Below are 27,115 nucleotides of genomic sequence, written 5' to 3'. Positions count from 1 at the left end.
CTAGACAAAGAGCCAGAGCTGGTGGGAGTCCCTGGGATTGCAGGGGGCCATGGCTGGCTTATTGTCCTGGGCTGTCAAGCAAGTACCAGATCCTAAGTTCCTGATGAGCTGATCCTAAAAGACAACATGGCAGAGGGTCAACCAGGGCTGCAGACCTCTATACTGGGGGGGCATTCGCTAGTGATGGGTCTTGGGCCAATCACAGACTTGTCGAGCTCTATTTGTCCTGTGTGTGGAAGTGGGGACTCTACCTGCTGGACAGAGTCCCTGAACAAGAGTCCTTAACTGAGCCAATGCGTGTGAGCGGGCCCACTTTGTGCCAGGCGCACAGAGCCAGGCGGGAGCTGACTCTCCACCTGCATGGCCAGCTGGCAGAGGACCTTATCATCTCTGACCCTGTCCTTGTATCAGCCAGAGCCAGCCATCACCAAACATCACTGGAGCCCTGAGAACTCCACCTTCACCAAGCCCACACTCTGCTCTAATCTACCCCATGGTGTCTCAGGCAGAACAGGCAGAAAACAGAGAGGGGATGATGGGGCCTCAGCTTCTTGATCCCAAACTCCAGGGCAACTGACTCACCTGGGTCAACTCCCACTCCTCGTCCTTGGGCACTTGGCTGTGTTTTCCTGTGAAGTGACAGTTCCTAAGGCCCAGCGTGTTGGCACTGGCATGTAGACACAGCTGCTTTGCAATGTTGTGGCGGAGGTCCCTCTGGGTTGTATATTCAAAGTACTGCAAGTCAAGATAAGAGGAGGTCCCGAGGAGCAGGTGGGCAGTCTGCCTGGCACCTTTCAAAGCCACCTGCCCTACAGTGCCAACACGGGGACTCCTGGGGAGGAGCGGGAGTGGACGAGGCCAAGACACGACTTCAGTGCCTGATGTGTCACCTTCATGACTTTACCCTACATGGATTATGCTGGAATACTAGTCGGTATACATTTTCTTGAATTTAAAAATTTAACATTTAACGTAGTCTCATTTGAACAATATTTGTGAAATTATGTGTTGGATATGCTACTTCTACCTCTTATTATTAAAATAAAAAATGTTGCCAGGTGTGGTAGTGTACACTTGTAATCCAAGTACTTGGGAGGCTGAGACAGGAGGATCGCAGGTTCACAACCAGCCTCAGCAACTTAATTTGGTTCTCTACAACTTAGTGAGACTCTGTTTCAAAATATAAGAATAAAGTCAGGCTAGGGATGTAGCTCAGTTAGAATGCCCCTGGGTTCCATCCCTAGTACTACAAAAATAAGTAAATAAATAAACAAACAAATAAATAAATATAAATGTTGCCTGACATGGTTGTGCACATCTGTAATTCCACTACTTGGGAGGCTGAGACAGGGGGATAGCAGGTTCGAGGCCAGCCTCAGCAACTTAGTGAGACCCTGTTTCAAAATAAAAAAGCGGGCCAGGCATAGTGGCACAGGTTTGTAATCCCAGCATCTGGGAGGTGGGATTGCAGTTCGAGAACAGCCTTAAGCTACTTAGCAAGGCCATTCGCAATTCAGTGAGACCCTGTTTCAAAAATGAAAAGACTGCCAGGCGTGGTAGCAAATGCTTGTAATCCCAGCATTCTGGAGGCTGAGACAGGAGGATCACAGTTCGTGGACAGCCCCAGCTACTTAGCGAGGCCCTTCCCAACTCAGTGAGACCCTGTTTCCAAACATAAAAAGACTAAAAAATGGAGCTGGGGGTATAGCTTGGAGGTATAACACCCCTGGGTTCAACCCCCAGTACCTCAAAACAAACAAACTAACTAACTAACTAACTAACTAACAAGTAACTATGTTTATCAGTGTACCTACTGAAATCATTTACAGGGCAGAGGTACAAGAGATTGCTTTTGAAAGGCTTCATTGTCATTTGCACATGCCAGCCTGTTCAGGGCCCCAGGCCACACCTCCCCTTGCTTTAGCTAAGTGGTGTGTGTGTGTGTGTGTGTGTGTGTGTGTGTGTGTGTGTTGTAGCACTGGGATTAAACTCAGGGGCATTCTACTTCTGAACTATACCCCCAGCCCCCCGTTGTTTTTTTTAAATAGGGTCTTGCTGGGTTGATGACAGTCTCACTACTTGCCAAGTCTGTCCTCGAATCTGCAATCCCCCTGTCTCAGTCTCCCAAGTCCTGGGATTACAGGTTTGCACCACCATGCCCAGCTTCAGCAGAGTTTTAAGTGCCTTTTACTTACCAGGTGCAGGAATGCAGGGCAGATGGTGGTTTGGGAGGTTACTAGCTATTCCTCAGGGAAGTGCTGGGCTTTATGGGGCAGGGGTTACATTTCCAGAATACAAGGTAACTGTGAGATGTCAGTACAGGGTTGCTTGGGGTCTCTGCTGCATGGTAGGATCAGAGGGATAGTTTCTGGGCAGGGGAGGCGTTGAAGATAAAAACACACCTGTAAATGTCACCCAGGAGCTGGCTTCCTCTGATTAACAGAGTTCTCTTCTGCCCCTCTCTAGCACCCAGCACCGACGCCAGCGCACTCTCTCTGTCCCCAGTTCAGACTTCAGACCCCGCCTGTGTGTGTCATGCATCCCCCCAAACTGGGAGTCCCTTCCTCCTTCTAGATCTCCTCCAGCCCAGGCCTGGGGAAGGACTCTTCGGGGCTGAGGAGGGGAGGGGCCCGCGTAGGTGGGCTGCTACCTGGTTGCCTCCGAGGCCGTGGCAGGAGTACATGATGAGGGGCTTCCCTCCACGGTTGTTCTCACCCACATCCAGGCACTGGCTGATGCCAAGGTTCTTGATCTGCAGATGGTAAGCAGAGGGCAGACCAGACTAGCCCAGCTGCGAGCTTCCTGGTCATGTGGTGGAGTCAACTGGAGTAAGCTTTCTCCTCTGTGCATCTCCCTGCTCATCAACCCAGATGCTGGGAGTTAGAGCAAAGAGGGTGCAGAGCCCAGAGGCTGGGAAAAGCAGGACGGGACTCCTGGAGGGCAGGATGTGCAACCGCTTAGGGCGTCAGGGCCTTGGAAGAAGCCTTCAGTGCATGGGCTTCCTTATGAGCAGTGTTCTCAAAAGTGTGATGCCCAAACCTTCCATATTGCCTGGGACTCGTAGGAATGCAGATTCTCAACCCCCACCCCACTCCTGCATCAGGAACTCTGAGGATGGTAACTCTGATGCACAGTGTGTGTGTGTGTGTGTGTGTGTGTGTGTGTGTGTGTGTGTGTGTGTGTTACTAGAGATTGAACCCAGGTGCTCCACCACTGAGCTACATCCCCAGCCCTATTTTTTTTTTTTTTTTAATTTGAGGCAGCGTCTCACTAAGTTGTCCAGGCTGGCCTCAAACTTATGATTCCCCAGTCTCAGCCTCCCATGTGCTGGGCTTACAAGCGTGTACCACTGCACCTGGATGCACATTCACATTTGAGAACACTGCTTATAGGCTGTAAGCTTTCTAGCTGTCTCCAGAGCCCCTAAGTGGATACAGGAGGGTGAGAGGTAAAAGTCGATTTGCATTTGCGACCCATTGGTGGGGGCCCTGACCTCCAGGGCGTGCGGTGATGAAGGGTAGGAGGGTGGGTTCTCACACTTACAGCTCCATAGAAGGTGGGATTCAGGTCAGGAATAAACATCTCTGGGTAGATATTTTCCAGATACCAAGAAAAATTGTGGCAGCGTAGCTGTTCTCTTAGCCGTAGTCGTTCAGAAATGTCACCGAAGGATTTCTGCCAACCAAGCCAGCCCCCTGAGGGTCAGTGCCACAGTCTTGACCTTTCTGTCTACGTAGAGGCAGCCCAGACCGCATGCTGCTCCGTGGCCACCTTCTCTCCTGCTCAGGATGGGGACGGGGGACTGGCTTTGCCTCACGTCTAAGCCCAGACTCCCTGCCTTGGCTTGGGGATCCCTACTACACTACCGGTCCCTCATCTGTGACCCTCGAGTCAGTCCTCCTGGTCCCCAATGCTAAGCTTCTCGGAGCCATTCCTCCTGTATGAGGTTCTTTCCCCCTAAATCTCTTCTTCCTCCCTCCCCTCCTAAGAGATACCCAGACTCTCCAGGTAGGGACGACATCTTTCCCCATCCTTCAGGGTCTGTGTCCTCCCTGGGCTCTAGCTCACAGGGCTCTGAGGGGTGAAGGGGGCACAGAGTGGGAGTGATGTGGTAGGTCTTTGCCATTAGGCCCCGACCAGGACCTAGGCCTCTGTGCTTCTCTTCATCCTAATGCACCGCTCCCTCTCCCTCTCACCTCTTGGGCCATCTTTGCTGCCTGTAGATTCCTCCTGTAGAAGATGTTCTTGTAGTTGTCCATCCAGACCTCAGCCAGGCGCACTTGGTTGCGGGCAATGACACTTGTGCCTTTGGGGAAGGTGTGGGGACTCTTGGTACGGAACACGTGGCCTACCACAGAGCAGGGGATGATTTCCAGCTGCCCCCCACACTGCCACACCTGCCACAACAGAACACAGGATGGCCTTCAGGGTGGGTGTGGGGACACCCTCCCCCCAAGCAGCTCTGTTCGGCCCCAGGTACAAGGACTCAGGTAAATGCTGCTCTTTCTTCCTGGAAGGGTGTCTTCCTGGACCACAACTACACAGTCCCAGGCTTCCTGTAATGTTGGTTCACTCTGGTTTAAGGAAATGGGGATCTGCAGAGTCCTGTGGTCACCAGAGTAGCCCACTTTGGAGAAAAGTCAACTGGTTCACTTTGTGCTTTATACTCAGCGCCGACTGCTTAGCTTTTTAACCTAAATGCGGTTTTGTTGGCTTATTCAGCTGTTACTGGAAACTCTAGTTGCCCCAAATCAAGGCATCAGCGCACTGGTTAAAATCAAGGGCAGTCACCTACCAGGTGGCCTGGGGTAGTCAGCTGGGTCCTTAGCACACTAGCTTCCTAGAGGGGACACTGAACGGGGGTCAGGGGCTGGCTGAGGAGCCTGGGATCAGAACCCTGGGAGTCAGGGTGAATGCTGGTGGCCTTTCTCTCTGCCAGTGGCCTAGCCTAAAACATCCCTCCCACCGGTCTCTTCTTTGGGTTTTACATTTATTCACATTGGTTTTGTAGTCCTTATTCACTCTATCATGGCAGCAACAGGAGTGCACAGTCATGGTATAGTAGCAGCGGATGTCACCTCTGTGCCTGACGCAGGCCACTGTGAGGCGGCTTCATACACACGCCCACGTGCTACTCTCCCCCTGGCACAGGGAGTTTGTGTAAATGTCAGAGAATCAGTCCTTTCTTCCTGCCCCAAATTGGGCTTGCCTAATTCTTAGAATCTCAGGGTTTTGGCATCCACCAGAATCTGGGTACCATCTTCCTCTACAGTTATGGAGAGCTTGTTAAGCATAGATGGGGAAACCCTAAGGGGGATGTGTCCTTTGACCTGGGAAGGAGAGCCTGATTGTTAAAAAAACAACAAGAAAAGCCGAGTGTGGTGGCGCACGCTTGTAATCCCAGCACTTGGGAGGCTGAGACAGGAGGATCGCACAGGTTCGAAGCCATCCTCAGCTACTTAGTGAGGCTCTCAGCAACTTAGTGAGACCCTGTTTCCAAGTAAAGTATAAAATAGATCTGGGAGTATAACCCGGAGGTAGAAAGCCTCTGGGTTCCATCCCCAGTACCACCAAAACAAAAACAAAAAAAGAAAAATCCAAAACAGGGTGATGACCAGTTACCAACCTGTCTGCATCTTTACCCTAACCCTTTGCCCACAGACCTTGGCTCCAGATGTCCAGTCTTATTGCCCTATTACCCCTTCCTTCTGAGACGTTCTGTCCAGGCATTTGTTTCAGGTGGTCCAATCTGAGCGCCAGAGCCCTACTGCCATGGGCAAGGAGGGGAGGGAGCGTGGGTGGGGCCAGACAGGAGACAGCCACCCTTTCAAGTTCAGTTCCTGATGTGACATCCCTGCCTGAGACAGCTCCTCCAGCTGTCCCCTGAGGTGTTGTGCTCCCCCCCAAGCCCTCTTCACTCTCACCCGGAAGGACATTTCCACGTTCTCCCCTCCCCAGATCTCCATCTGATTATCATAGGTACCGATGTGCTCAAAGTAGGACTTGGAGATGGAGAAGAGGCCACCAGCAAACGTCGGGGACCTGGAGAGACAGAGGAGGAAGCATGTGCATCTTCTGCAGGGGGAGGAGCAGGAGCCTGGGGGGGAAGCTATTTGTGGACTCCTAGCCCACTGCTCCTTCCTTTCCTTCTGCCCGGGACATGAGACCCCTCTTCTGCTAATCGCAGTGAGTGCCCAACCAATGTCCTCTGGACTGATCTCCTTCACTGAGCTTTTACCACATCTTCTTCCCCTTCCAGGGCTGGTCAAGGAGAGATATAGCCGGGCGTGGCGGCGCACACTTGTAATCCCCACGCTTGGGAGGAGGAGACAGGATCGCGCTGGTTCGAAGCCAGCCTTGCTGGCTTAAGAGACCCTATTTCCAAATTAAAAAAAAAAAAAAAAAAAAAAATATATATATATATATATATATATATATATATATATATATATATAAAATAGGTCTGGGAGTGTAGCCCAGAGGTAGAGGTTTCCAGGAACTCCAGTACCATCAAAAAAAAAAAAAAAAAAAAAGGAGAGATATAATTATCATTATAATTTCTCTCCCCTAAAATGTACTCCTTCATTCCTTCAACCAAGGATGTTATTAAACGCCAGCCACCAGGGCCGGTGCTGCATGGTGGGCATCCAGAGTAGACAGCGGCAGTCCCACTGCCTGGGAAGGCAGGCGTGCAGCAGAGGGGGAGCTTCACTGCTCACTTTTTGGCAGTGATATAACTAAAGCAGAATAAACACTCTATTTTCAGAAGCTGTATGAAGTTGTAGGCAGAGCCGGGCGTGGTGGCGCACGCTTGTAATCCCACCATTTGGGAGGCTGAAACAGGAGGATCACGGTTCACAGACAGCCTCAGCTACTACTTAGTGAGGCCCTTTGCAGTTCAGTGAGACGCTCTTTCAAAATAGATAATAAAAATAGGGCTGAGGGTGTAACTCAGAGGTAGAATGCCCCTGGGTTCCATCCCTGGTACCACACACACACACACACACACACACACACACACACACACACAGTAGGCAGAATTCAAACCATGAATAAATGAATGCATATTACCAGCTGGGCTGACCCCGGTCAGTGTCAGGGTCCTTCACCCTGCAGAGACTCCAAAGCCACACTGTTAGCAGGAGCCCAGCCCTGGTGTTTCATGAAAAGCTTTAGGGAAAAGCTGCCAGTTGCCTTGAACAGAGGAAACTGATAAGAGGTGCTCTTGGAATCAGGGTGGGAGGAAAGTGAGATTAAGCTCAATGTTTGAACTATAAGGAGCATTCAGGAGGCCGTAAAAGTGTTCTGGCTTTCCAACAAAGGCAGGGAGGTACAGACCCAGGTTGAGGCAAACTGACAGCCATCTCACTCCTAGACTTTAGAGAAAAGGTCGCTGTAAGAGGAGCAGGGCTAAGGGTCAGAGCGCTCAAGTGGCAAGGGGAGTATGTGCAGAGCTTTGGCTCCTGCGCCTGGCTGGGCCAGGCTCACTTGGACGGGGCTTTGCTGCCCTCAATGGGTGGCTTCATATGGTACAACCAAGCAGAGAGATAAGGAAACCTTCTCTGCAACCCGGAACCCATCAAGGTGCCTTGATCACAGTGAGGGCCGGGGGAGGACAACCAATGTTCTCTGGACTCATCTATCAAGTGACTTCACAGGAGCCTGACCTTGGTGTTACACTCTGCTACCCGGCTTCCTGCGGCTGGCTCCTGCAGCCGCTTTTTGGAGGGAATTTCAGCTGGCTTCCTATCAGGGTTCTGTCTTCTTCCAGGAATCCTAAACTAGCACAAGTAGCACCCAGAGAGGTTCCGAGAGTCCTGGAGCTCCAGATGAGCGTGCTGAAGCTAACCTGCTCTTGGGCGCCTTCCCGCAGAGCCTGTCGCATCTTTAAAAGGTTTCTCTGAGACATTACTGACAAGCTAGCCCTTAGGATAAGTTCTCCATGGGGAACATCCCTGTACATCCACAACCAACAAGTAGCCTCTGGTAAAGGCCCTGTGGTTCTTGACCTACTTCCTGGGGTCCTGGGGTCCCCCACTTCTCCTCTTAGCCACCCATTAGCTTTAAGACTGCAGGGTGGGGGCACTGCCAGCAGTCCTCCTGATGGGCACTCTGTGACGTGCCTCGGGCAGCCATGCCTGCCTCGGGGCATTTGGACCAAGGAGCAAATCCATTCCTTAAACAATGGGGCTCTGTCCTCCATGTGTACGGTCCTTGCATGTTGGAGCTGGGGATGTCAGTGATGAGTGGTGGCCCGGAGCCTGTCCCTGACTGTGCCACTATATGCCTGGCCCCAGCCCAGCGCTGGGATTTGTTGCTGTGCCCATCAAACAAAAGGCATTTATAAGCCGGGCATGCTTGTAATCCCAACATTTGCGAGGCTGAGACAGGAGGATAGCAGTTCAAGGACAGTCTCAGCTACTTCTTAGTGAGGCCCTCTGCAACTCAGTGAGACCTTGAATCAAAATAAAGAATAAAAAAATAGGGCTGGAGGTGTAGCTCAGAGGTAGAATGTCCCTGGGTTCCATCCCCAGTACCAAAAAAAAAAAAAAAAAAAAAAAAAAGGCATCTTTGAAAAAAGTTGAGGGTTGCTAGGGAGGTCCACTTCCTTCTCAGTCTTCAGCCATCTCCTCTCCCTCACTATTTCTAGTGAAAACACAGGACCCTTGGGTGTCCTGTGGAGACACGGGGACCCTGTGGCATTCACTTGAACCCTCTACCAAGACTGTGGGCAGCATTTCTTAGGATTCTGGGCATGTGAAGTGGGAGGAACGCCAACCTTCTCTTCCTTTCAATCTTTCCCTTTCATCTCTGGCCACTGCATCCCCCATCTTTGCTCCCCTCCAGCTCCGAGGGTTGTGTGTGTGTGTGTGTGTGTGTGTGTGTGTGTGTGTTATTTAGTTGACCCTTAGATCTCCTGGCCAGTATAGGAAAACAGCAGCATAAATAATCCAAAGCCACAGGATATAAAAGTCACTCTAGCACTCGGTTTGTCTGACACAATGGTTAAAATAGACTCGTGGCATCAGGTGTCGTCATATACACCTGTAATCCCAGTACTTGGGAGCTAAGACAGGAGGATCAAAGGTTCAAGGCTGCCTCAGTGATTTAGCAAGATGCTCAGAAACTTAATGAGACCCTGTTTCAAAATAAAAATTGAGAGCAGGGTGTGTGGTGCATGCTAGTAATCAATCCCAGCATTTGAGAGGCCGAGACGGGAGGATTGCAGGTTCGAAGCTGGCCTCAGAAACACAGTAAGACTCTCAACAACTCAGTGAAACCATCTCCAAATAAGAAATAAAATAGAGCTGTGTGTAGTGACGCCTGCCTATAATCCCAGTACTTGGGAGGCTGAAACAGGAAGATTGTAGATTCGAGGCTGGCCTCAGCAACTTAGTGAGACCATTTAAATAAAAAATAAAAAGGAGTTGGGCGTGGTGGTGCACGTTTGTAATCCTAGCATTCAGGAGGCTGAGACGGGAGAATCACGGTTCTCAGCCAGCCTCAGCTACTTAGTGAGGCCCTATGCAACTCAGTGAGACCCAGTTTCAAAAGAAAGAATAAAAAAAAAAAAAAAAGTAGGGCTGGGGGTGTAGCTTGGAGGTAGAATGCCCCTGGGTTCCATCCCTAATACCACAAAATAAATAAATAAATTAATTAATTTAAAACAAGGGCTAGGAAAAATAAATAAATAAATAAAACAAGGGCTAGGGGTGTTGCTCAAAGTAGAATATCCCTGAGGACATAGCTCAGAGGTAGAACACCCCTGGGTTCTATCCCCAGTAGCGTAAATAAATAAATAATAATTAAAAAGGGCTGGGGGTAGCTTGGGATGGTGGTGGTACACGCCTGTAATTCCAGTACTTGGGAGGGTGAAACAGGAGGATCATGCATTTGAGTCTAGCCTCAGCAATTTAGTGAGGCCCTCAGCAACTTAGCAAGACCCTAAAAGCCCATTTCAAAATTAAAAAATGAGCTAGGTGTGGTGGCACATACCTGTAATCCCATTAGTTGTGAGGTTGAAACAGGTAGATGACAGGTTTGTGGCCAGCCTCAGCAACTGAGCAAGGCTTTCAGTAACTTAGGGGGACCCTATTTCAAAACTAAAAACAAAGCTGGGTGTGGTGGCACATGCTTGTAATCCTAGTACTTGGGAGGCCAGGATAGGAAGATCCTGGTTTGCAGACAACCTCAGCTACTTAGTGAGGCTCTCCACAACTTAGTGAGACACTGTTTCAAAATAAGGAATAAAAATATAGGACTAGGGGTGTGGCGTAGAGGTAGAATGCCCCTGGGTTCCATCTCCAGTTCTGGGAAAAAACAACAACCCACAAACAAAACACCACTACCACTACCAACAACAAACAACTAAAAACAATAATAATAGGGCTGGGGGATGCAACTTGGATGAAGAACACCCCTAACTTCAATCCCCAGTACAATATACACAAAATATAGGGCTGGGATGTAGTTCAGAGGTTAGATTTGCCCCTAGGTCGAATCCCTAGTACAAAAAAAAAAAAAAAGGGCTACAAGTGTCACTTAGAGGTAGAATGCCCCTAGTTGCAATCCCTGGTACCAAATAAATACATAAATAAATAAATAAACAAATGACATGTAGCCTCTAAAGACACCATGGGTAATCAGCAGGAGGGCAGGGTGGGTTGGGTGTAAGAGTAGGAAAGCCCAGTTGGGTTTTTTTTTTTTTTTTTTTTGGTGGTACTGGGGATGGAACCCGGGACATTCTACCTCTGAGCTACATGCCTGGCCCTATTTTTTATTCTTTATTTTGAAACAGGGTTTCACTAAGTTGCAGAGGGCCTCACTATGGTTTTTACATTTTTAAAGGATTGTAAATAATAATTTAAAACAAAGAACATGTAACAGACTATGTGTGGCTGGCAAAGCCGAAGAAGCTCTTTACTATCTGTCCCTTTACTGAAAAAGGTCGGGGCAACTGCACCAAGACTGAAACTGCAAAAAACTTACCTAGTTTCTTTTACTGTGTTGTCAGTCTTCCCACAGATCTGACCTGGGAGTACATGCCACCCCTACTTATTACAATAGGTATTCAACTATGGCCTCCACCCGCCATCTCTCAGCCCTGCTGGCACCATTTGTGACCTGGGTGTAGAAAGGAATGAATGAGATAGTGTACGGAGAGCCCTCAGTGCGGTGCCTGGCAGAGTCAGTGGTAGGTAGACAGTGCAGGGCCATGGACAGCTGTGGGTCAGATAGGAAAGGATAGCCTTCCCACCACTGGGTAGCTGTATATGTTTTTTGTTTGTTTGTTTGTTTGTTTGTTTGTTTGTTGTACTGGGGATTGAACCAGGGCATTCTACCTCTGAGCTACACTCCAGCCCTCACTAAGTTGCTGAGGTTGACCTCAAACCTATGATCTTCCCGTCTAAGCCTCCCAAGTATGGGATTACAGGAGTACACCACCACTCTTCCCAGCTTCAATGTTTATCACTGTAATCCTCAGTGTTCTCACCTGTAAAACAGGCTGATCACAGCACCTACCTCATACAGAGTACGGATTAGGTGAAATGTGTCAAGTGCTTGATAGGATGGCCCAGGTTCCTGGAACTGGGAGGGCCACGGTCCTTACTTGATGGGGTAGGTCTCGTCCTTCCGCCTCTGCTTCTCATGGGCAGGTACAGTCTCCCAGCCGAAGGTCAGGCTCCAGTCAAAGTTGCCCCGGCTACGGACTCTGCTTCTCTGGACCGGCTTGGAGAACTCGAAAGTGTTAAGGTCGATGGTGACAATGTCTGGACTCACCACTGCTGTCTTGTCTTCAGCAATTCGAGCCAAGAGGGGCTCCAGCCAGCCATGGAAGCACTCACCTGCAGCCCCAGACCACAGATGGCAGTCAGGGGCCTGCCCCCGCGGAACCCAGGAGGATCAGAGGGCCTTCCACCCACTTCCTGGTTATGGGCAGAGAAACACCAGGAGGTCCACAGCTGTAGGGAGCAGAGAGGGTATCTCCCCAAACCCTCCTACCCCATCCCCCAAAATGTGGGGAGGCTTTGGAAGGGAGAATGGAGTTCTGGGGGTGTGGGGTGGAGAGTAACACAGTCAACTTAAGTGATCCAAAGAACAGGCGAGGTCCTAGACGGGCTCTTTAACCTTCTTTAAGGTTTCCAGGCGTATCCAAGGAAGCAGCACTGCTCCCAAGTATGGATTCCATAAAGGGGTGTTCCCTTTTCCAAGGTATTTGCTCCAACTGAAGAAGAATCTCATCCATTTTTCTACCTCTTGATATATAATATTATATATATATATATATTCCCCCCCCCCCGGATGGTACTGGGGTGGAACCCAGGGGCTTTCTACCTCTGGGCTATACTCCCAGACCTATTTTATACTTTATTTGGAAACAGGGTCTCACTAAGCTACTGAGAGCCTCACTAAGCAGCAGAGGCTGGCTTCGAACCTGTGCAATCCTCCTGTCTCAGCCTCCCAAGCGCTGGGATTACAAGCGTGCACCACCACGCCCGGCCCTGAGGTTTTTCAACTACATATACATATGAGGTTTTTCTACATATGTGACTTCATGGAGCCTTCTGAGTGCTAGCTCTGTGAGGTGTCCTTATCCCACTGTACAGATGAGGAAACTGCACAGGCAGAAAGGGCCCAGCATTTCTGACTCCAAGTCCCGAGCGCTCCCCAATTTACACCATTACTCGTAGGGAACAATGTTTTACTTGACAACAGCAGAGAGGAGTTTTGGTTTTGGTTAAGAGTGGGGGCTTTGGGGCCCCATAGAAAAGCCCCAAACAAACCAGTTCCCAAGTGGTAACAGGAGGTCTCTCTGAGAGGCAGAGCTCAGAACAAGGTAGGGGCTGGGGGGGGGGATGAGCGTTGGGGCTTCAGAGTACACCCCCAGTGATTTTTGGGGTGACCAATTGTTGTGGGGCAATTTGTGCCTCTTGATAAAACATCCCTGGGATTAGGGTGGGAAGGGGCAGAAGTGGGAGAGGCTCCCAAGCCTCCTTCACTCCGGGAACAACAGAACAGAGTGGCCCCGCTCTTCCTTCTGCCCGGCGGCGGGGAGACCCAGGTGACACAGACCTCGGGTCCCAGGCAGGCGCCCCCTACTCACAGTGAGCGTCCAGGAACGTGAGCACCTCCGCCTGCGCCACGCTGGCCCCCAGCAGCCGAGCGGTGATCAGCCCCTTGCGCTCCGCCTGCCGCACCACCCTCACGATCTGCAGCTGCCGCACGTACTGCTCCAGCTTCTCCTTTAAGTGATCTGCAAGGGGCAAGGCCATGGGTCGCCACGGTGTGGCAAACCTAATCCCCCGCGGGCACCGAGCCCTGGTGCTCCTAGGCCACCCCCCCCCCACACACACACACACTGCGCTGCGCCGCCCTGGGGGGCAGGAAAGAGGAAGCGAGGAAGTCCCATGGCCGGGTGCTGTGCTGCGGGAGCCTGTGCCTGCCGAGGCACCTCAGCCCCCAGGGCTGTGACACAGGCTCTCAGGTGCCGCTTGCAGTTTCTCTGCTCCCCCAGAAACTTCTTTCAGAGCCGGGATCCAGCCTCCTTCCCTCTCACCCTGCTGAGCACAGTCATTTCCCAGTGTTTATGATGCCCTGTCTCAGGCTTTTCAAAAGTTTGACTGGCAGAGCAAACATATATTGGTTTCTTGCCTGCAGGTTCAGCAGCAAGAAGTCTCATTATAATTCTCCCTCGTTTTGGTGGTGCTGGGGATTGAACCCAGGGCCTCGCACGTGCTAGACCAGCGCTTTATCACCGAGCTACAGCCTTTTTACTTTGAGCTGGGTTCTCTCTACATTGCCCAGGCTGGCCTTGAACTTGCAATGCTCCTACTTCAGCCTCCTGAGTTGCTGGGATTACAGGAGTGCACCATCACGCCTGGCTTGCATATGGAATTCTTTTTTTAATTTTTATTTTTTTGGTACTGGGGATGGAACCCCGGGGCATTCCACTTCCAAGCAACATCCCCAGCCCTATTTTTTATTCTTTATTTTTTGAAATAGGGTATCTGTACCACTATTGTGTGTGTGTGTGTGTGTGTGTGTGTGTGTGTGTGTGTGTGTTAATGGGGATTGAACCCAAGGCATTCTACCTCTGAGCTACACCTTCAGCTTGATTTTATTTCTTATTTGTGGTCTGGGGATTAAACCCAGGGGCATTCTACCACTGAGCTACATCCCTAGCCCCACTGTTTTTTTTTTGTTTGTTTGTTTGTTTGTTTGTTTTTGGTGGTACTCAGGATGGAACCCAGAGGCCTTCCTTCTACCTCCCGGCTACACTCCCAGACCTATTTTTATACTTTATTTGGAAACAGGGTCTCACTAAGTTGCTGAGAGCCTCACTAAGTAGCTGAGGCTGGCTTCCAACTTGTGCAATCCTCCTGTCTCAGCCTCCCAAGCTTGGGAATTACAAGTGTGCGCCACCATGCCCAGCTTAGTCCCATTTTTTAAAATTCTTTACTTTGAAACAGGGTCTAAGTTGCAGAGGGCCTCAGTAAGTAGATGAGGCTGGCTGTGAACCTGTGATCCTCCTGTCTCGGCCTCCTAAGTACTGGGATTACAAGCGTGTGCCAGCATGTCCAGAAATTTTATTTCTTATTTGGAAACAGGGTCTCACTAAGTTGTGGAGGCCCTTACTAAGTAGCTGAGGCTGGCCATGAACCTGCAATCCTCCTGTCTCAACCTCCAAGTACTGGGATTACAAATGTGCGCCACCACACCTGGATCCACTTTTGTATTCTTGACCGTGTCGAATGGAGCTGCTTGTAGTTTCAGAGGTGGAGGATGTCTGTGACAAATGTGTGTGTCCTTCCCTTTTGAACTGTGGGATCAGCCAATTGTGTAGGCCCTGCTCTGAACACTGTTTTTACAAACTGTGGGTCCTGAAGTCAATTTAGTGGGTGCCGCTGATCACACATGCACGTGTGCACACACCCACACCATCCCCAAAGGCTCCAGGAGCTCCTGTGTGCCAATCGTTGAACTAGGCACTCTCCTGTGACTTCCTTCCCTAGTTGTCTCTCTGAGGGAAACAACTCTTTGGAGCAAGGACTGTTGCCCCCAGAGTTAACAGATGGAAAACTAAGACTCAGTGATGAGCCCAGGGTCATAGCAAGTGCAAAGGGCACTGGGGCCTCCAGCCTGTCTGAGAACCTCTCCCCTCCCCCTGCGGGAGCAGCAAGGCCTCCCAGACAGGGCTTAACATGCACAGGTTCAAGGTGGTCTCTGCGCCTCCCGCAGCACCAGAGGCTTTCTCGACGTGGAGGAGAGGGAGAGAAGGGACGTGGTCAAGATCCTCTTTTGGTCACTATCCAGGAAGGCAGCCCCGGGGGAAGGAAACTATAATTTGGAACTTCAACTCTTCTCTTTGTCATCCTCAGTTCTGCATAGATGGATGTTCCTGAGATGATGCCAACTTGTGAGAGGACCTCTTCCACCGTCACCCAAGAAGTGGCTGGATCTTAACTTCCTCCAGGAACAAGGCCTCTTCCCTCAGGTGTGGAGCCTCCAATGTCAGCTTCTGTGGCAGCTTCAGCCCAGCTGTTTGCTAAGATGTTGACTTAGTAAACATCTGCCAACATACTCCCCAAGTGCTGGTCACCATCCTGTACCCGCAGGAGGCCTGGTCTGGGGCCTGCCTTGCCCGCAAGGAACTTGTAGACTCGTAAGCCAAGCACAGTGCCACCTGCTGGCTATGGCAGGAAGGAGAGAGGCCCCCAAGAGGCGCTTCACCTCAGAGTGGCTGACATTCCCCCCAGAACTGCCTTCACGGTGGTGCAGATAACTCAGGGACACAACATCACAGGAAGTGGGTTTTGTGGTAATAGACTGAGAAGCGCTGGGCTATGGCTCTCAGCGGGGAGGGGCTGAGCTCTACAAAGATCTCCTCCCACGCCTTCCTCCCAGCCTCACTGGGCCAGGAATCTCCACAGAAAGGCCGCCAGCCCAGGCCTCTTGCCCTTCTAGGGGAGTAAGACAGCTCCTTAGAAGTACATCCCTGATAGCCGGGCGTGGTGGTGCACGCTTGTAACCCCCGCGCTTGGGAGGCTGAGACAGGAGGATCGCACGGGTTCGAAGCCAGCCTCAGCTACTTAGTGAGGCTCTCAGCAACTTAGTGAAACCCTGTTTCCAAATAAAATATAAAATAGGTCTGGGATTATAGCCTGGAGGTAGAAAGCCCCTGGGTTCCACACCCAGTACCACCCCCCCTAAAAAAAAAACAAAAAAAAAAAAAACCAGAAAACAAAACCAAAAATACATCCCTGAGCCGGGCGTGGTGGCACACACTTGTAATCCCAGCATTCAGGAGGCTGAGACTGGAGGATAGAGGTTCGCGGACAGCCTCAGCTACTTAGTGAGGCCCTCTGCAACTTAGTGAGACCCTGTTTCAAAATAAAGAATAAAAAATAAGGCGGGGGTATAGCTCGGAGGCCGAATGCCCCGGGTTTCATCTCAAGACCTGCAAAAAAAAAAAAAAAAAGGCGTTCCTGAGAGTCCTCCTCCTGCCCCGCCCCACTGGACCTATGACCCAGCACCGAGTCTGCCAGGTGAGCATGGGGACAGCAGGCCGTCTGTACTCTCTCTCTCACGTCCCTCAGATGACGGTCTTAATTTGTGTTCAGTAACCCACCACGCTGACCCGGCTTCACTCTGACTTGAACCAACACGCACTCCTCGCTCAGCCCAGCTAATGCCGATGGCTTCCAGGTCTTTCTTTCTTGGACGTCAAACAGAACTGCAAACCTAACATACGCCCAGACACAATTCCTGCGTCTACCCCACCTGCTCGCCCAGTCTCCCCCGCATCCGTGCAGGGCACCGCGTCCCTCCGACCGCTCTAACTTAGAGTCATGCTGGATTCTCCCCTTTTCTCACTGTCTCCAATCAGCCCATCCACAAGGGCGGCTAGTTCTCTCTGCATCCCACCTTCATCCTGGCAATAATGTCTCTGGGCCTCAACTCTATATCATGCTCTCCAGTCTATTCCTGACACATCAGCCACAGTGCGCAGCAGAGAAATCACCTACAAACTACAAATCAGATCATTTCAGTAAGAGTGACTTAAAGGTACCCTTAAAAAGAGACCCAGCTGGGCATGGTGATATACACCTACAATCCTAGTACTTGGGAGGCTAAAATAGGAGGATTGCAGGTTTGAGGCCAGCCTCAGCAATTTAGCAAGACCCTCAGCAACTTATCAAGACCCTGTTTCAAAGTTTAAAAGGCTAGCTGGGCGTGGTGGCGCATGCTTGTAATCCCTGTGCTTGGGAGGCTGAGACAGGAGGATTGCGCAGGTTCGAAGCCAGACTCAGCTACTTAATGGGGCTCTCAGCAACTTAGTGAGACCCTGTTTCCAAATAAAACATAAAATAGGTCTGGGAGTATAGCCCAGAGGTAGAAACCTCTGGGTTCCACCCCCAGTACCACCAAAAAAAAAAAAAAAAAAAGTTTAAAAGTTTGAGTATGGTGGTGCATGCATGTAATCCCAGTACTTGGGAGGCTGAGACAGGAGGATTGCAGGGTGGAGGCCAGCTTCAGCAACTTAGTGAGGACCTCTGTAACTAGTGAGACCCTATTTCAAAAAAAAAATAATAATAAAATATGGCTGGAGGTCAGAAGTAGAATACCCCTCATCTCCATCTCCATCTCCATCCCCAGCACCACACACACACACACACACACACACACACACACACACACACACACACACAAAAGGCCAAGTGTAGCTCAGAATGCGAATGCCCCTGGGTTCCATCCCCAGTACTAAACAAACAAACAAACAAACAAACAAACAAACATCCAAACACTGTAGGTTCCTTAGAACAGAAAAGCAACACAGGATTATCATATGGTCCAGCAATTCTACTTCTGGGCATATCCCAAAGAATTCAAATTAAAAGAAGGGACTGAAACAGGGTTTTTTTTTTTTGTGTGTGTGTGTGGTGGTGGTACTAGGGATGTAACCCAGAGGCCTTCTACCTCTAGGCTACACTCCCAGACCTATTTTATATTTTATTTGGAGACAGGGTCTCTTAAACCAGCGGAGGCTGGTTTCGAACCTGCACGATCCTCCTGTTTCAGCCTCCCAAGCATGGGGATTACAAGCGTGCGCTACCACGCCCAGCTTGAAACAGGTATCTTTACATTCAGGTTTACATCATGTTCTGAGTGGTAGTACTATTCACCACAGCCAAAAGGCATAAGCAGCCGGGCGTGGTGGCGCACGCTTGTAATCCCAGCATTTGGGAGGCTGAGACCTGGAGGATCACGGTTCGTGGACAGCCTCAGCCACCTAGTGAGGCCCTCTGCAACTCAGTGAGACCCGGTTTCAAAATAAAGAAAAAAAAATAGTGCAGGGGGTGTAGCTCGGATGTCGAATGCCCCTGGGTTCCATCCCCAGACCCGCAAAAAAACAAAACAAAACAAAACAAAAGGCATAAGCAACACTAGTGTCTACCAACAGATCTGTGGATAAGAAAATGTGCTATACACATATATGATGAATTATACCACCTCAAAAAGGAAGAATATTCTGACAGATGCTCCAACATGCATGAGCCCCGAAGATAAACTACATAAAGGAAGACAGTCACAAAAGGACAAATACCGCGCGAGGCCGCCCCGTGAGGTACGAGGGTAACCAAATTCATATCAGTGGAGAGTAGAGTGTGGTTGCCGGGCAGGGGGCCGGGAGGATGGGGACTTGTGGTTTAACAGGTACAGGGTTTCTTTTCTTTCCTTTTCTTTTCTTTTCCTTTCTTTTCTTTTCTTTTCTTTTTTGGTGGTACTGGGGATGGAACCCAGAGGCCTTCTACCTCTGGGCTACGCTCCCAGACCTATTTTATATTTTATTTGGAAGCAGGGTCTCTTAAACCAGCTGATGCTGGCTTCGAACCCATTCGATCCTCCTGTCTCCGCCTCCCAAGCGCGGGGATTACAAGCGTGCGCCACCACGCCCGGCTTCAGGTACAGGGTTTCAGTATTTGGAGATGAAACCATTCTGGAGCTGGACAGTGATGATGGTTGTACAACATGAATATATCTAGTGCTAATGAGCTGTGCAATTAAAAGTGACTAAGATGGTGAGTTGTGTTATATATGTTACTCCACACACATGAAAAAGCCATCACTTACGGAGGTCTTGTGCTTACGTCCAGCCCCCCACCTCTGTATGTGCATGTGTGTGTTACCAGGGACATTCTACCACTGAGCTATATCCCAACCTTTTTTTTTTTTTTTTGTGGTACTAGGGTTCCTGGAAGCCCTTCTACCTCCGGGCTACACTCCCAGACCTATTTTTACACTTTTTAAAAAAAATTTGGAAACGGTCTCTTAAGCCACCGTGGCTGGCTTTGAACCTGCATGCTCCTCCTGTCTTCGCCTCCCAAGCGCGGGAATTACAAGTGTGCACCACCATGCCCGGCCTCCAACCTTTTTTTAAATAAAGTTATTTGTAGATAGGATTTCCCTAAATTGCCCAGGCTGGCCTCTAATTTGCGGTCCTCTTGCCTCGGCCTCCGAAGTATTAGGATTATAGGCAAATGCTACCACACCCAGCTTTCATCTCTTTTTTTATTTTATTTTATTTTATTTTATTTTATTTTTTGCAGGTCTGGGGATGGGTCCCAGAGGCATCTGACTGCCAAGCTACACCCCCTGCCCAATTTTTTATTCTTTATTTTGAAACAGGGTCTCACTGAGTTTGCGGAGGGCCTCACTAAGTAGCTGAGGCTGTCCGCGAACCGGGATCCTCCGGTCTCAGCCTCCCGAATGAGGGGATTACAAGCGTGTGCCACCACGCCCGGCTTCTTTTTAATTTAAATCTACTTTTTTTCAGTGCTGGGGATTGAGCGTGGGGCCTCACACTCACTGGGCAGCGCTCTCCCGCTGGGCTGCACCCCAGCCCGCACTCACCCCTCTAAACTCCCTTTACCGGGGTTCCCTCTGCTTCCTAGCCCACCTGCTTCCCGCCTCACTGGCTTTTTTCTCTTTTTTCTCTTGTCATCATGCCAAACTAGTGGCCTTGGCACGGGCTGTGCCCTGCACGGGCATTGCTTACGGGGACGGGAACGGGCACGGAAAACTCTTTATGGGGAGAAACAGAATACTGAGGTGGAAACGTTCTCAGTAAACCTAGCCTGTAGGGTTCATACGGAGAGATCTGAGAGGTAATAAAGCAACTTTACCTACTGAAATAGACTCTGGAAGCTGCGATTCAACTAGCTAGAGCCTTTAAACACTTCCTTCTTATACTACTGATAGGTGTTAGGAGCTCGGGAAGGAAAGCTACTCACTTCGGTTCTGCCCACCGAGAAGACATGGAAGTGGCTAATCCAAAGGCTCCTCCGGGCTTCACGGGCACCTCCTGTCCCGGGCTGCCCCCCACCCTAACTCCTAGTCTCTCCAGGAGGCATGTGTACTATGGAGCCGGTTTATTTCTCCACTCTTTCTGGGTCCTAAGTATGTGTCAGATTCCCCACACAACCAACAAATCCCCACGGGAGGGAGGCTAGGGACCTCCTCCTCGGCCTCCCCAGGGGCAGGGCAGGACTTTGCACATGAAGGGCCCTGTTTGGGGTACAGTAGGCTAATGGGCTTGGAAGTCAGTATGCAGCCGGCAGTGTGTATCAAACCAAGAGAGAACCTGCCTGCTGAGCCAGACTCAGGAGTGAAGTCTGTGTCTGGTTCCGTCTTGGAGGCAGGGGAGAAAGTCCCCCAGCCTGGCACTGGGTCTCCTCCCTGCCAGTAGCAAATGCCCATACGCTCACGGTCAAAGGGTTGCTGCTGCCGGACCTCGGCTAGGAGGCGGAGAGCCGGGACTTCGTATTTCAGCACAGACACAGCCCTTGTTTGTGTGTGTGTAATAAGAGCCATTTAATCTGATCGAATGGTCAAACGTGTAGGAAATTTTATCCCGTTGTGCACCGCAGAGATTTCTGATCGTGGATTTAAGGGTTTTTTTTTTTTTTCCTTTTCTGACTTTACTGAATAGTGCTTACATTATCTTCACGGGTTGGAAGCCCTCAGGTGGGGTTATTTTATTTGTGGTACTGGAGATTGAACCTAGGAGTGCTCTACCACAGAGCTCCAGCCCAGCACATTTGGGGACTGGACCCAGGGGTGTTCCACCACTAAGCTACATCACCAGTCATTTTCATTTTATTTTTTGTGGTACTGAAGATTGAACCCAGAGATGTTTTACCTCTGAGCTACACCCCTACCCCTATTTTATTTTATTTTATTTTATGTGGTAATGGGGATTGAACCCAGAGGCATTCTGCCTCTGAGCTATACCCCCAGCCCTACTTCTTCCCTTTATTTTGAAACAGGGCTTCACTAAGGCCTTGCTAAACAGCTGAAACTGGCTGTGAACCTGCGATCCTCCTGTCTTGGCCTCCCAAGTACTGGGATTACAGTACCATGCCCATCTTATTTTTTATTTTATTTATTTTTTGCGGGCCTGGGGATGGAACCCAGGGGCATTTGACCTGCGAGCTACACCCCCTGCCCTATTTTTCATTCTTTATTTTGAAACTGGGTCTCACTGAGTTGCAGAGGGCCTCACTAAGTAGCTGAGGCTGTCCGCGAATCGCGATCCTCCAGGTCTCAGCCTCCCGAATGCTGGGATTACAAGCGTGCGCCACCATGCCCAGCTTCCATCTTATTTTTTATTTTGAAGCAGGGTCTTATTAATTGCTGAGCTAGCCTTGAACCTGTGATCCTCCTGTCTTAGCCTCCCAAGTACTGGGCTTACACATATGTGCCACCATGCCTGGGTTCTTCCCTTCCTTCCTTCCTTCACTTTTTTTGGTGACACTGGGCATCAAACCCAGGGCTTCACATCTCTAGGCCAGCACTCTACCCCCGAGACACATTCCAGTATGGTTGTTGCATAATGTGGGTGCTGCATATTGCTGTGAGCAATGGTGCCCTATTTTAGGGGGAGGGGGATAACTTTTTAGCAAATTCACAAAACAGAACAATATCCAGAAAAATAAGGACCGGGTTAGATTTCCCAGGCAGGTGATTTAGGGTCGCTGAAATTGGCCTTAAGAGAGAGCCCAGAGCAACAAGATGGACACAGCCCGAGGGAACAGGAACACGAATCTGGTGGCTGCGGGCACCCTGGGGAGGCGGGGCTACTGCAAACCCCGCCCTGTGAGGCAGCGGATGCTCCGCCCTTTCCATACTGTCCGTGCCAGCCCGGCATGATGTCACCTGTCTAGCCTGGTCAGAGGAGTTTCTCAACCGGGCACTTGTACCTTATGGACCCACAGAGTTGTGTGTGAATTCCTGCTGCTTGTGGTTCAGGGGAAGAAGCTCCCGAGGGCCACGCAGCAGGGTCGGGAAAGAGCCCCATTCGCGAAGAAGGCAGTGATACACTGGCTTCTACTCCACCCCCCACACCCCATTTTGCCCCTGGGATCCCTGGATACCACTTCCAGGCCTTTCCCACCTCTGCCAAACTCCTAGCTTCTCCCCTTCCAGAAGCCTAATCTATATGGTCCTCACCCCGGGGCCTCCACCACATCTCCGATACTTTCCTTTCTTTATCAATGCTGCCAACTGTCTGTCTTTTAGGGAGAGGTGAACTCCCTAAAGAATGGGCCCAGTGGTGTGGCGCTCACTCAGCCCCTCCTTCCCGGTCCCTCGCCCCGAGCCAGGGGCCAGGGGAGGCTGAGGAAGGTGAGGAGAGACGGCGGCTCTGCTGGAGTGGCCCGGAACATCCACCCACAAGTGGAGTCGGTGCCCGCCCTCCACATGGGAGACTGGGCACAGGAGGCCAGCCTGGGAGAGCCCCAGATGCCACTGCGGGGGTTGGGGGCTGGCTCCTGGAGTCCCGTTCTGTCTGTGCGTCAGTGCCACATCCCCCTTCCTAGTTCCCACCCCGTCATCCCACCCCCAGGTAGCTCTCGGAACTTGCTCTGGCCTCTGGGTTGTCTGCTTCTCTTCCAACTCATCTCCAAAGATGCCATCCTCCCGAAACAAGGGACCTTCAATCACTGCTGATCTCTTTCTAAACAATACACTCAGTCTGGTATGAACGTCTATTCTGCATCTTTTTGGTCTTATTTCCTGCCACAAACCTAAGCTTTAGCTGTACCAGATCTCCTCAACAAACACATGGCTTATGCCATTCTCTCTTCTAGGAAGCCACCCTTCTCTTCTCTCCCTAGACACCCATTCCTTTTTTTTTTTTTTTTCTTTGCAGTGCTGGGGATCAAACCCAGAACCTCATGCCTGCTAGGCAAGCACTCCACCACAGAGCTACATTCCCCAGCCCTACACACTGATTCTTTAAGGTCCAGCTTCCAGTCTGGACTCCACTGTAGACCAACCCCAGCCGTGCCAGGCAGAAAGAACTCCTGGCTACATATTCCCATGATACACAGTTTCCATGCAACGGACAAAATGGTGCTGGAGCTCTTACTCTGTGGTACGTGAAATACTCATTTACCGTCCATCTCAGATCCCCTGCCTCCTGCACGAAGAGGTCAATTGTCTTTACTTTTAGAAGTCCAGAGAGACTAAGCACTTGCTCAGGGTTACAAGGTTCAAGGACAGCATCAGCAAGTAGTGAGACTTTCATCAACCTAGTGAGACTCTGTTTCAAAATAAAAATAAAATAGGTAGGGCTGGGGTACAGCTTGGAGGTTGAATGCCCATGGGTTTAACCCCCAATAGTACACACACACACACACACACACACACACACACACACACACACGAGTTTCTGAGGTTGAGTCTTCAAGTATATAAGAGTGGTCTATCAGGCAAGAAACAGGGATGACGGGGCCCTACTCTCTGTTTTGACTCCACAGAGCATTTCTTTTTTGCTTTTTGTTGTTGTTGTTGTTACTAGAAATTGAACCTAGGGGTGTTCTACCTCCAAGCTATACCCCTAGGTCTTTTTATTTTTATTTTATTTACTTATTTATTTATTTAATTTATTTATTGAAGTTCTGGGATGGAACCCAGGGGCATTCTACCTCTGAGCTACACCCCCAGCCCTATTTTTTAGTGCTTTTGCAGTTTGAAACAGGGTCTTACTGAGTTGTGAAGGGCCTAAGCAATAGCTGAAGCTGTCCACGAACCACGATCCTCCATCTCTGCCTCCCATATGCTGGGTTTACAAGCGTGTGCCACCACGCCTGGCCTTATTTTTTATTTTGAAAGAGGACCTCACTAAGTTGCTGAGGCTGACCTTGAACCCAAGTACTGGGATTACAGGCCTGCACCACCACACCTGGCTTAAGAGTTTTTTTTTTTTTTTTTTTTCGGTACTGGGGATGGAACCCAGGGACATTCTACTTTCAAGCTACACCCCCAGCTCAGCCCTAGTTTTTACTCTTTATTTTGAAACAGGGTCTCACTGAATTGTGAAGGGCCTCACTAAGGAGCTGAGGCTGTCAGAGAACTGCAATCCTCCGGTTTTAGCCTCCTGAATGCTGGGATTACAAACATGTGCCACCTTGCCCAGCATAAGACATTTTTATTCTGAAAAAGGGTCTCGCTAAACTGCTCCTCACTAAGTTGCTGAGGCTGGCCTCAAACTTGTGATCCCAAAGGATCCACAAGCCTCCGAAGGACTGGGATTACAGGCATGTGCCACCATGCCTGGCTCTTGCCCAGCATTTCTGAATTAGGGTTGGGCTTAGCCACTCTCAGGAAATCTTGGAAGCCTAAGCTGCGAAGCTCCTGGGCTCTTTGGGTGCAGTGTGAATGTGGCCTACCTGCCCCTGCCCTCACCTGCCTTCTCCCTGCTCCTGGCTTTTATGACGAGTGTCATGTCAGACAACAGGTCTGAGCCCTCGAGAACACCCGCACTTCTTCCAGAGCTCCCCGGGGGCCCACGGCCTCCTTGGGCCCTTGGCCTCACCGTCAGTGCTGGCATCATCCACCAGTATGATCTCCTGCAGCAAGATGGCAGGGCTGGTATGCAGGATGCTATGCACCGTCCGCAGCAGCGTGGACCAGGCCTCGTTGTGGAACACAACAATGACACTAGTGGAGGGTAGTGGGGGGCAGCGCCGGAACTTCTGCTCAACACACCTGGAAGTACAAATGGATGGGATCAGCTCTCCAGGTCTCTCTGTTCCTACGAATCACCATCCCAAGCCCCGCTGTGGCTGGGAACAGCTGCTCCCTGTCCTAGACTCCCCACCACCCTCTGAGCTTCTGCACAGGTCACCAACTCCAACCCCCACCACCCCGTGCGAGGCCCAGGCCCCACCCTCCGTCCTCTGCTCTCAGGCTGGGAGTTCCCAGGGCAGTCTCTTCCTCTGTAGTATGTGTATCGCAGAAAATGTGATCCCACCCAGGGGTCCCAGAGGGGTAGGTAATAAAGGGCAAAATTGACATCTGAGAAGAGTGCAATTCCATAGTGAATGCATTCGATGTGAGGAAAAGGCTCTTCCCTTTAGGAGTTAGAGTTCCTCTCTAATCCATTTCCTCACTAACTCCCTGTAATCGGACTCTACGGTCACAGAGTGTCCCGAGCCCTTCCTCTATGCTCATCTCCCCAACAACCATGCTGTGGCACTTGGCCATGATGCCACCTAGACACTGTGTCTGGGGTGGGAACCCTGCGGTTCATGGAATCCTGTGGCTGCAAGCCCATCTATTCATTAATTTAGGTTATTTATGGTACTGGGGGTTGAACCCAGGGACATTCTATCTCTGAGCTACACCCTAGCCCTATTTTATTTTTTTATTTGGAAACAGGATCTTACTAAGTTTCTTGAACCTGCGATCCTCCCGTCTCGGCCTCACAAGTACTGGGATTACAAGTGTGCGCCACCCCCCTGGCTTCACATCCTTTCTATCCCGCTCTCTGTTGGCTAGAGAGATTGCTCACAGGGCCTCCAGAGAGACCCCCACTTCTTCTTCTGGCTGAGAATGTAAACAGCTTCAAGTAAAGGCTGGAATGACTCCATGGCCCTGTGGCCTTCACTGGAGGAAACCAGGTAGTGTGGGGATATTCCCTATCTCTGGGGCTCCCAACAGCTTAGCGTTAGAGTCCCAGAATCTCTGGGGCAGGCCTCTGCATAGGGCGAGGCTGCTGAAACCACAGCCTAGTGCCAGCCCCTCCGGGCATCCCCATGCCAGATCCTGGCCCAAGCCCTGAGCTGCTTTTTCCCTGTCCCGGCACCTTCATAATTGTGTTTGAAAGCTGGGCGTGGTGGTGCACGCTTGTAATCCCAGTATTCGGGAGGCTGAGACCTGAAGATCATGATTGACGGACAGCCTCAGCTACTTAGGCCCTCCGCAACTTAGTGAGACCCTGTTTCAAAATAAAGAATAAAAAATAGGGCTGGGGGTGTGGCTCGGAGGTCAAATGCCCCTGGGTTCCATCCCCACATTAAAAAAAAAAAAAAAAATTGTGTTTCATGCTTACAGGTCTCTGTGGCCTCTGGCCTGACCATAATATTCCTGAGCTACAGTCCCTGGGATCAGGGCAACAGGTCAGAGAGATAAAAGAAGGCATACAGGAAATCCTTGCCTGCATTCCCAAATCCCCTTCAACTCTGATCCTGGCACATGGCCTGTGGCCATGGCTATCCTTAGCCTGGCCAAACCTGTGATAAAGCCCTGGCCTCTTCCCAAGGCTCAGGGCTACTTACTCAGGAGGGCGGGTGTCCGGCCCCAGGGCCCTCTGCAGGGAGATCCGGTCACTAGCAAAGGCATTGAAGCAGTGCTTCTTGTAGCCCTCTTCCTTTTCCCGGGTCTCCTGGGGCGTCCACTTGCTCTTGTGAAATGCTTTCCCATCTGCCCCAGGGGCGTTGGGGTCCTGTGGTGGCCGCTCCCAGAAGGGCTTCAGCTCTGCTGGGGTGTAGAACCCAGGGAGGCAGGACTGGTTCGTGGAGACCAGGGTCTGCTGGGGCTCCGGGGCCCTAATCTGAAACTTGGGCTTGGAGTCTCTAAGGTTGTTCACGGCCCCCACCACGAGGCCCAGGAGGTGATCCTTCTGGTTCACCAGGGACTCCAGCCACGGCTTCTCCAGGGCCTGTTCCCTGCTGCTCAAGTCCCTTTGCTGGATGAAGAGGAAGAGCATGAAGGCGCTGCCCACCATGGCCAGGCGCAGGGCCAGGCGCCGTCTCCGGAGGAGCTTCAT

General features: G+C 50.7%; 1 protein-coding gene across 1 annotated transcript; it reads right to left on the bottom strand.

Moving 5' to 3' along the window:
* Window positions 1–27,115, bottom strand: GALNT6 (polypeptide N-acetylgalactosaminyltransferase 6; the record flags this gene model as incomplete). The annotated part of the gene is made up of 10 exons (XM_080706686.1): window positions 1–114; window positions 583–735; window positions 2,651–2,752; window positions 3,544–3,675; window positions 4,197–4,397; window positions 5,925–6,042; window positions 11,612–11,846; window positions 13,106–13,255; window positions 24,881–25,053; window positions 26,625–27,115. The coding sequence occupies 10 exons, from the start codon at window positions 27,113–27,115 to the stop codon at window positions 1–3; spliced, it is 1,869 nt and encodes a 622-aa protein (XP_080562812.1).

Source organism: Muscardinus avellanarius (assembly GCF_963383645.1).
Source record: "Muscardinus avellanarius genome assembly, chromosome: 11".
Classification (NCBI taxonomy): domain Eukaryota; kingdom Metazoa; phylum Chordata; class Mammalia; order Rodentia; family Gliridae; genus Muscardinus; species Muscardinus avellanarius.
Note: the sequence above shows the minus strand (reverse complement) of the source record. Positions and strands in the feature narration are given on the sequence as shown.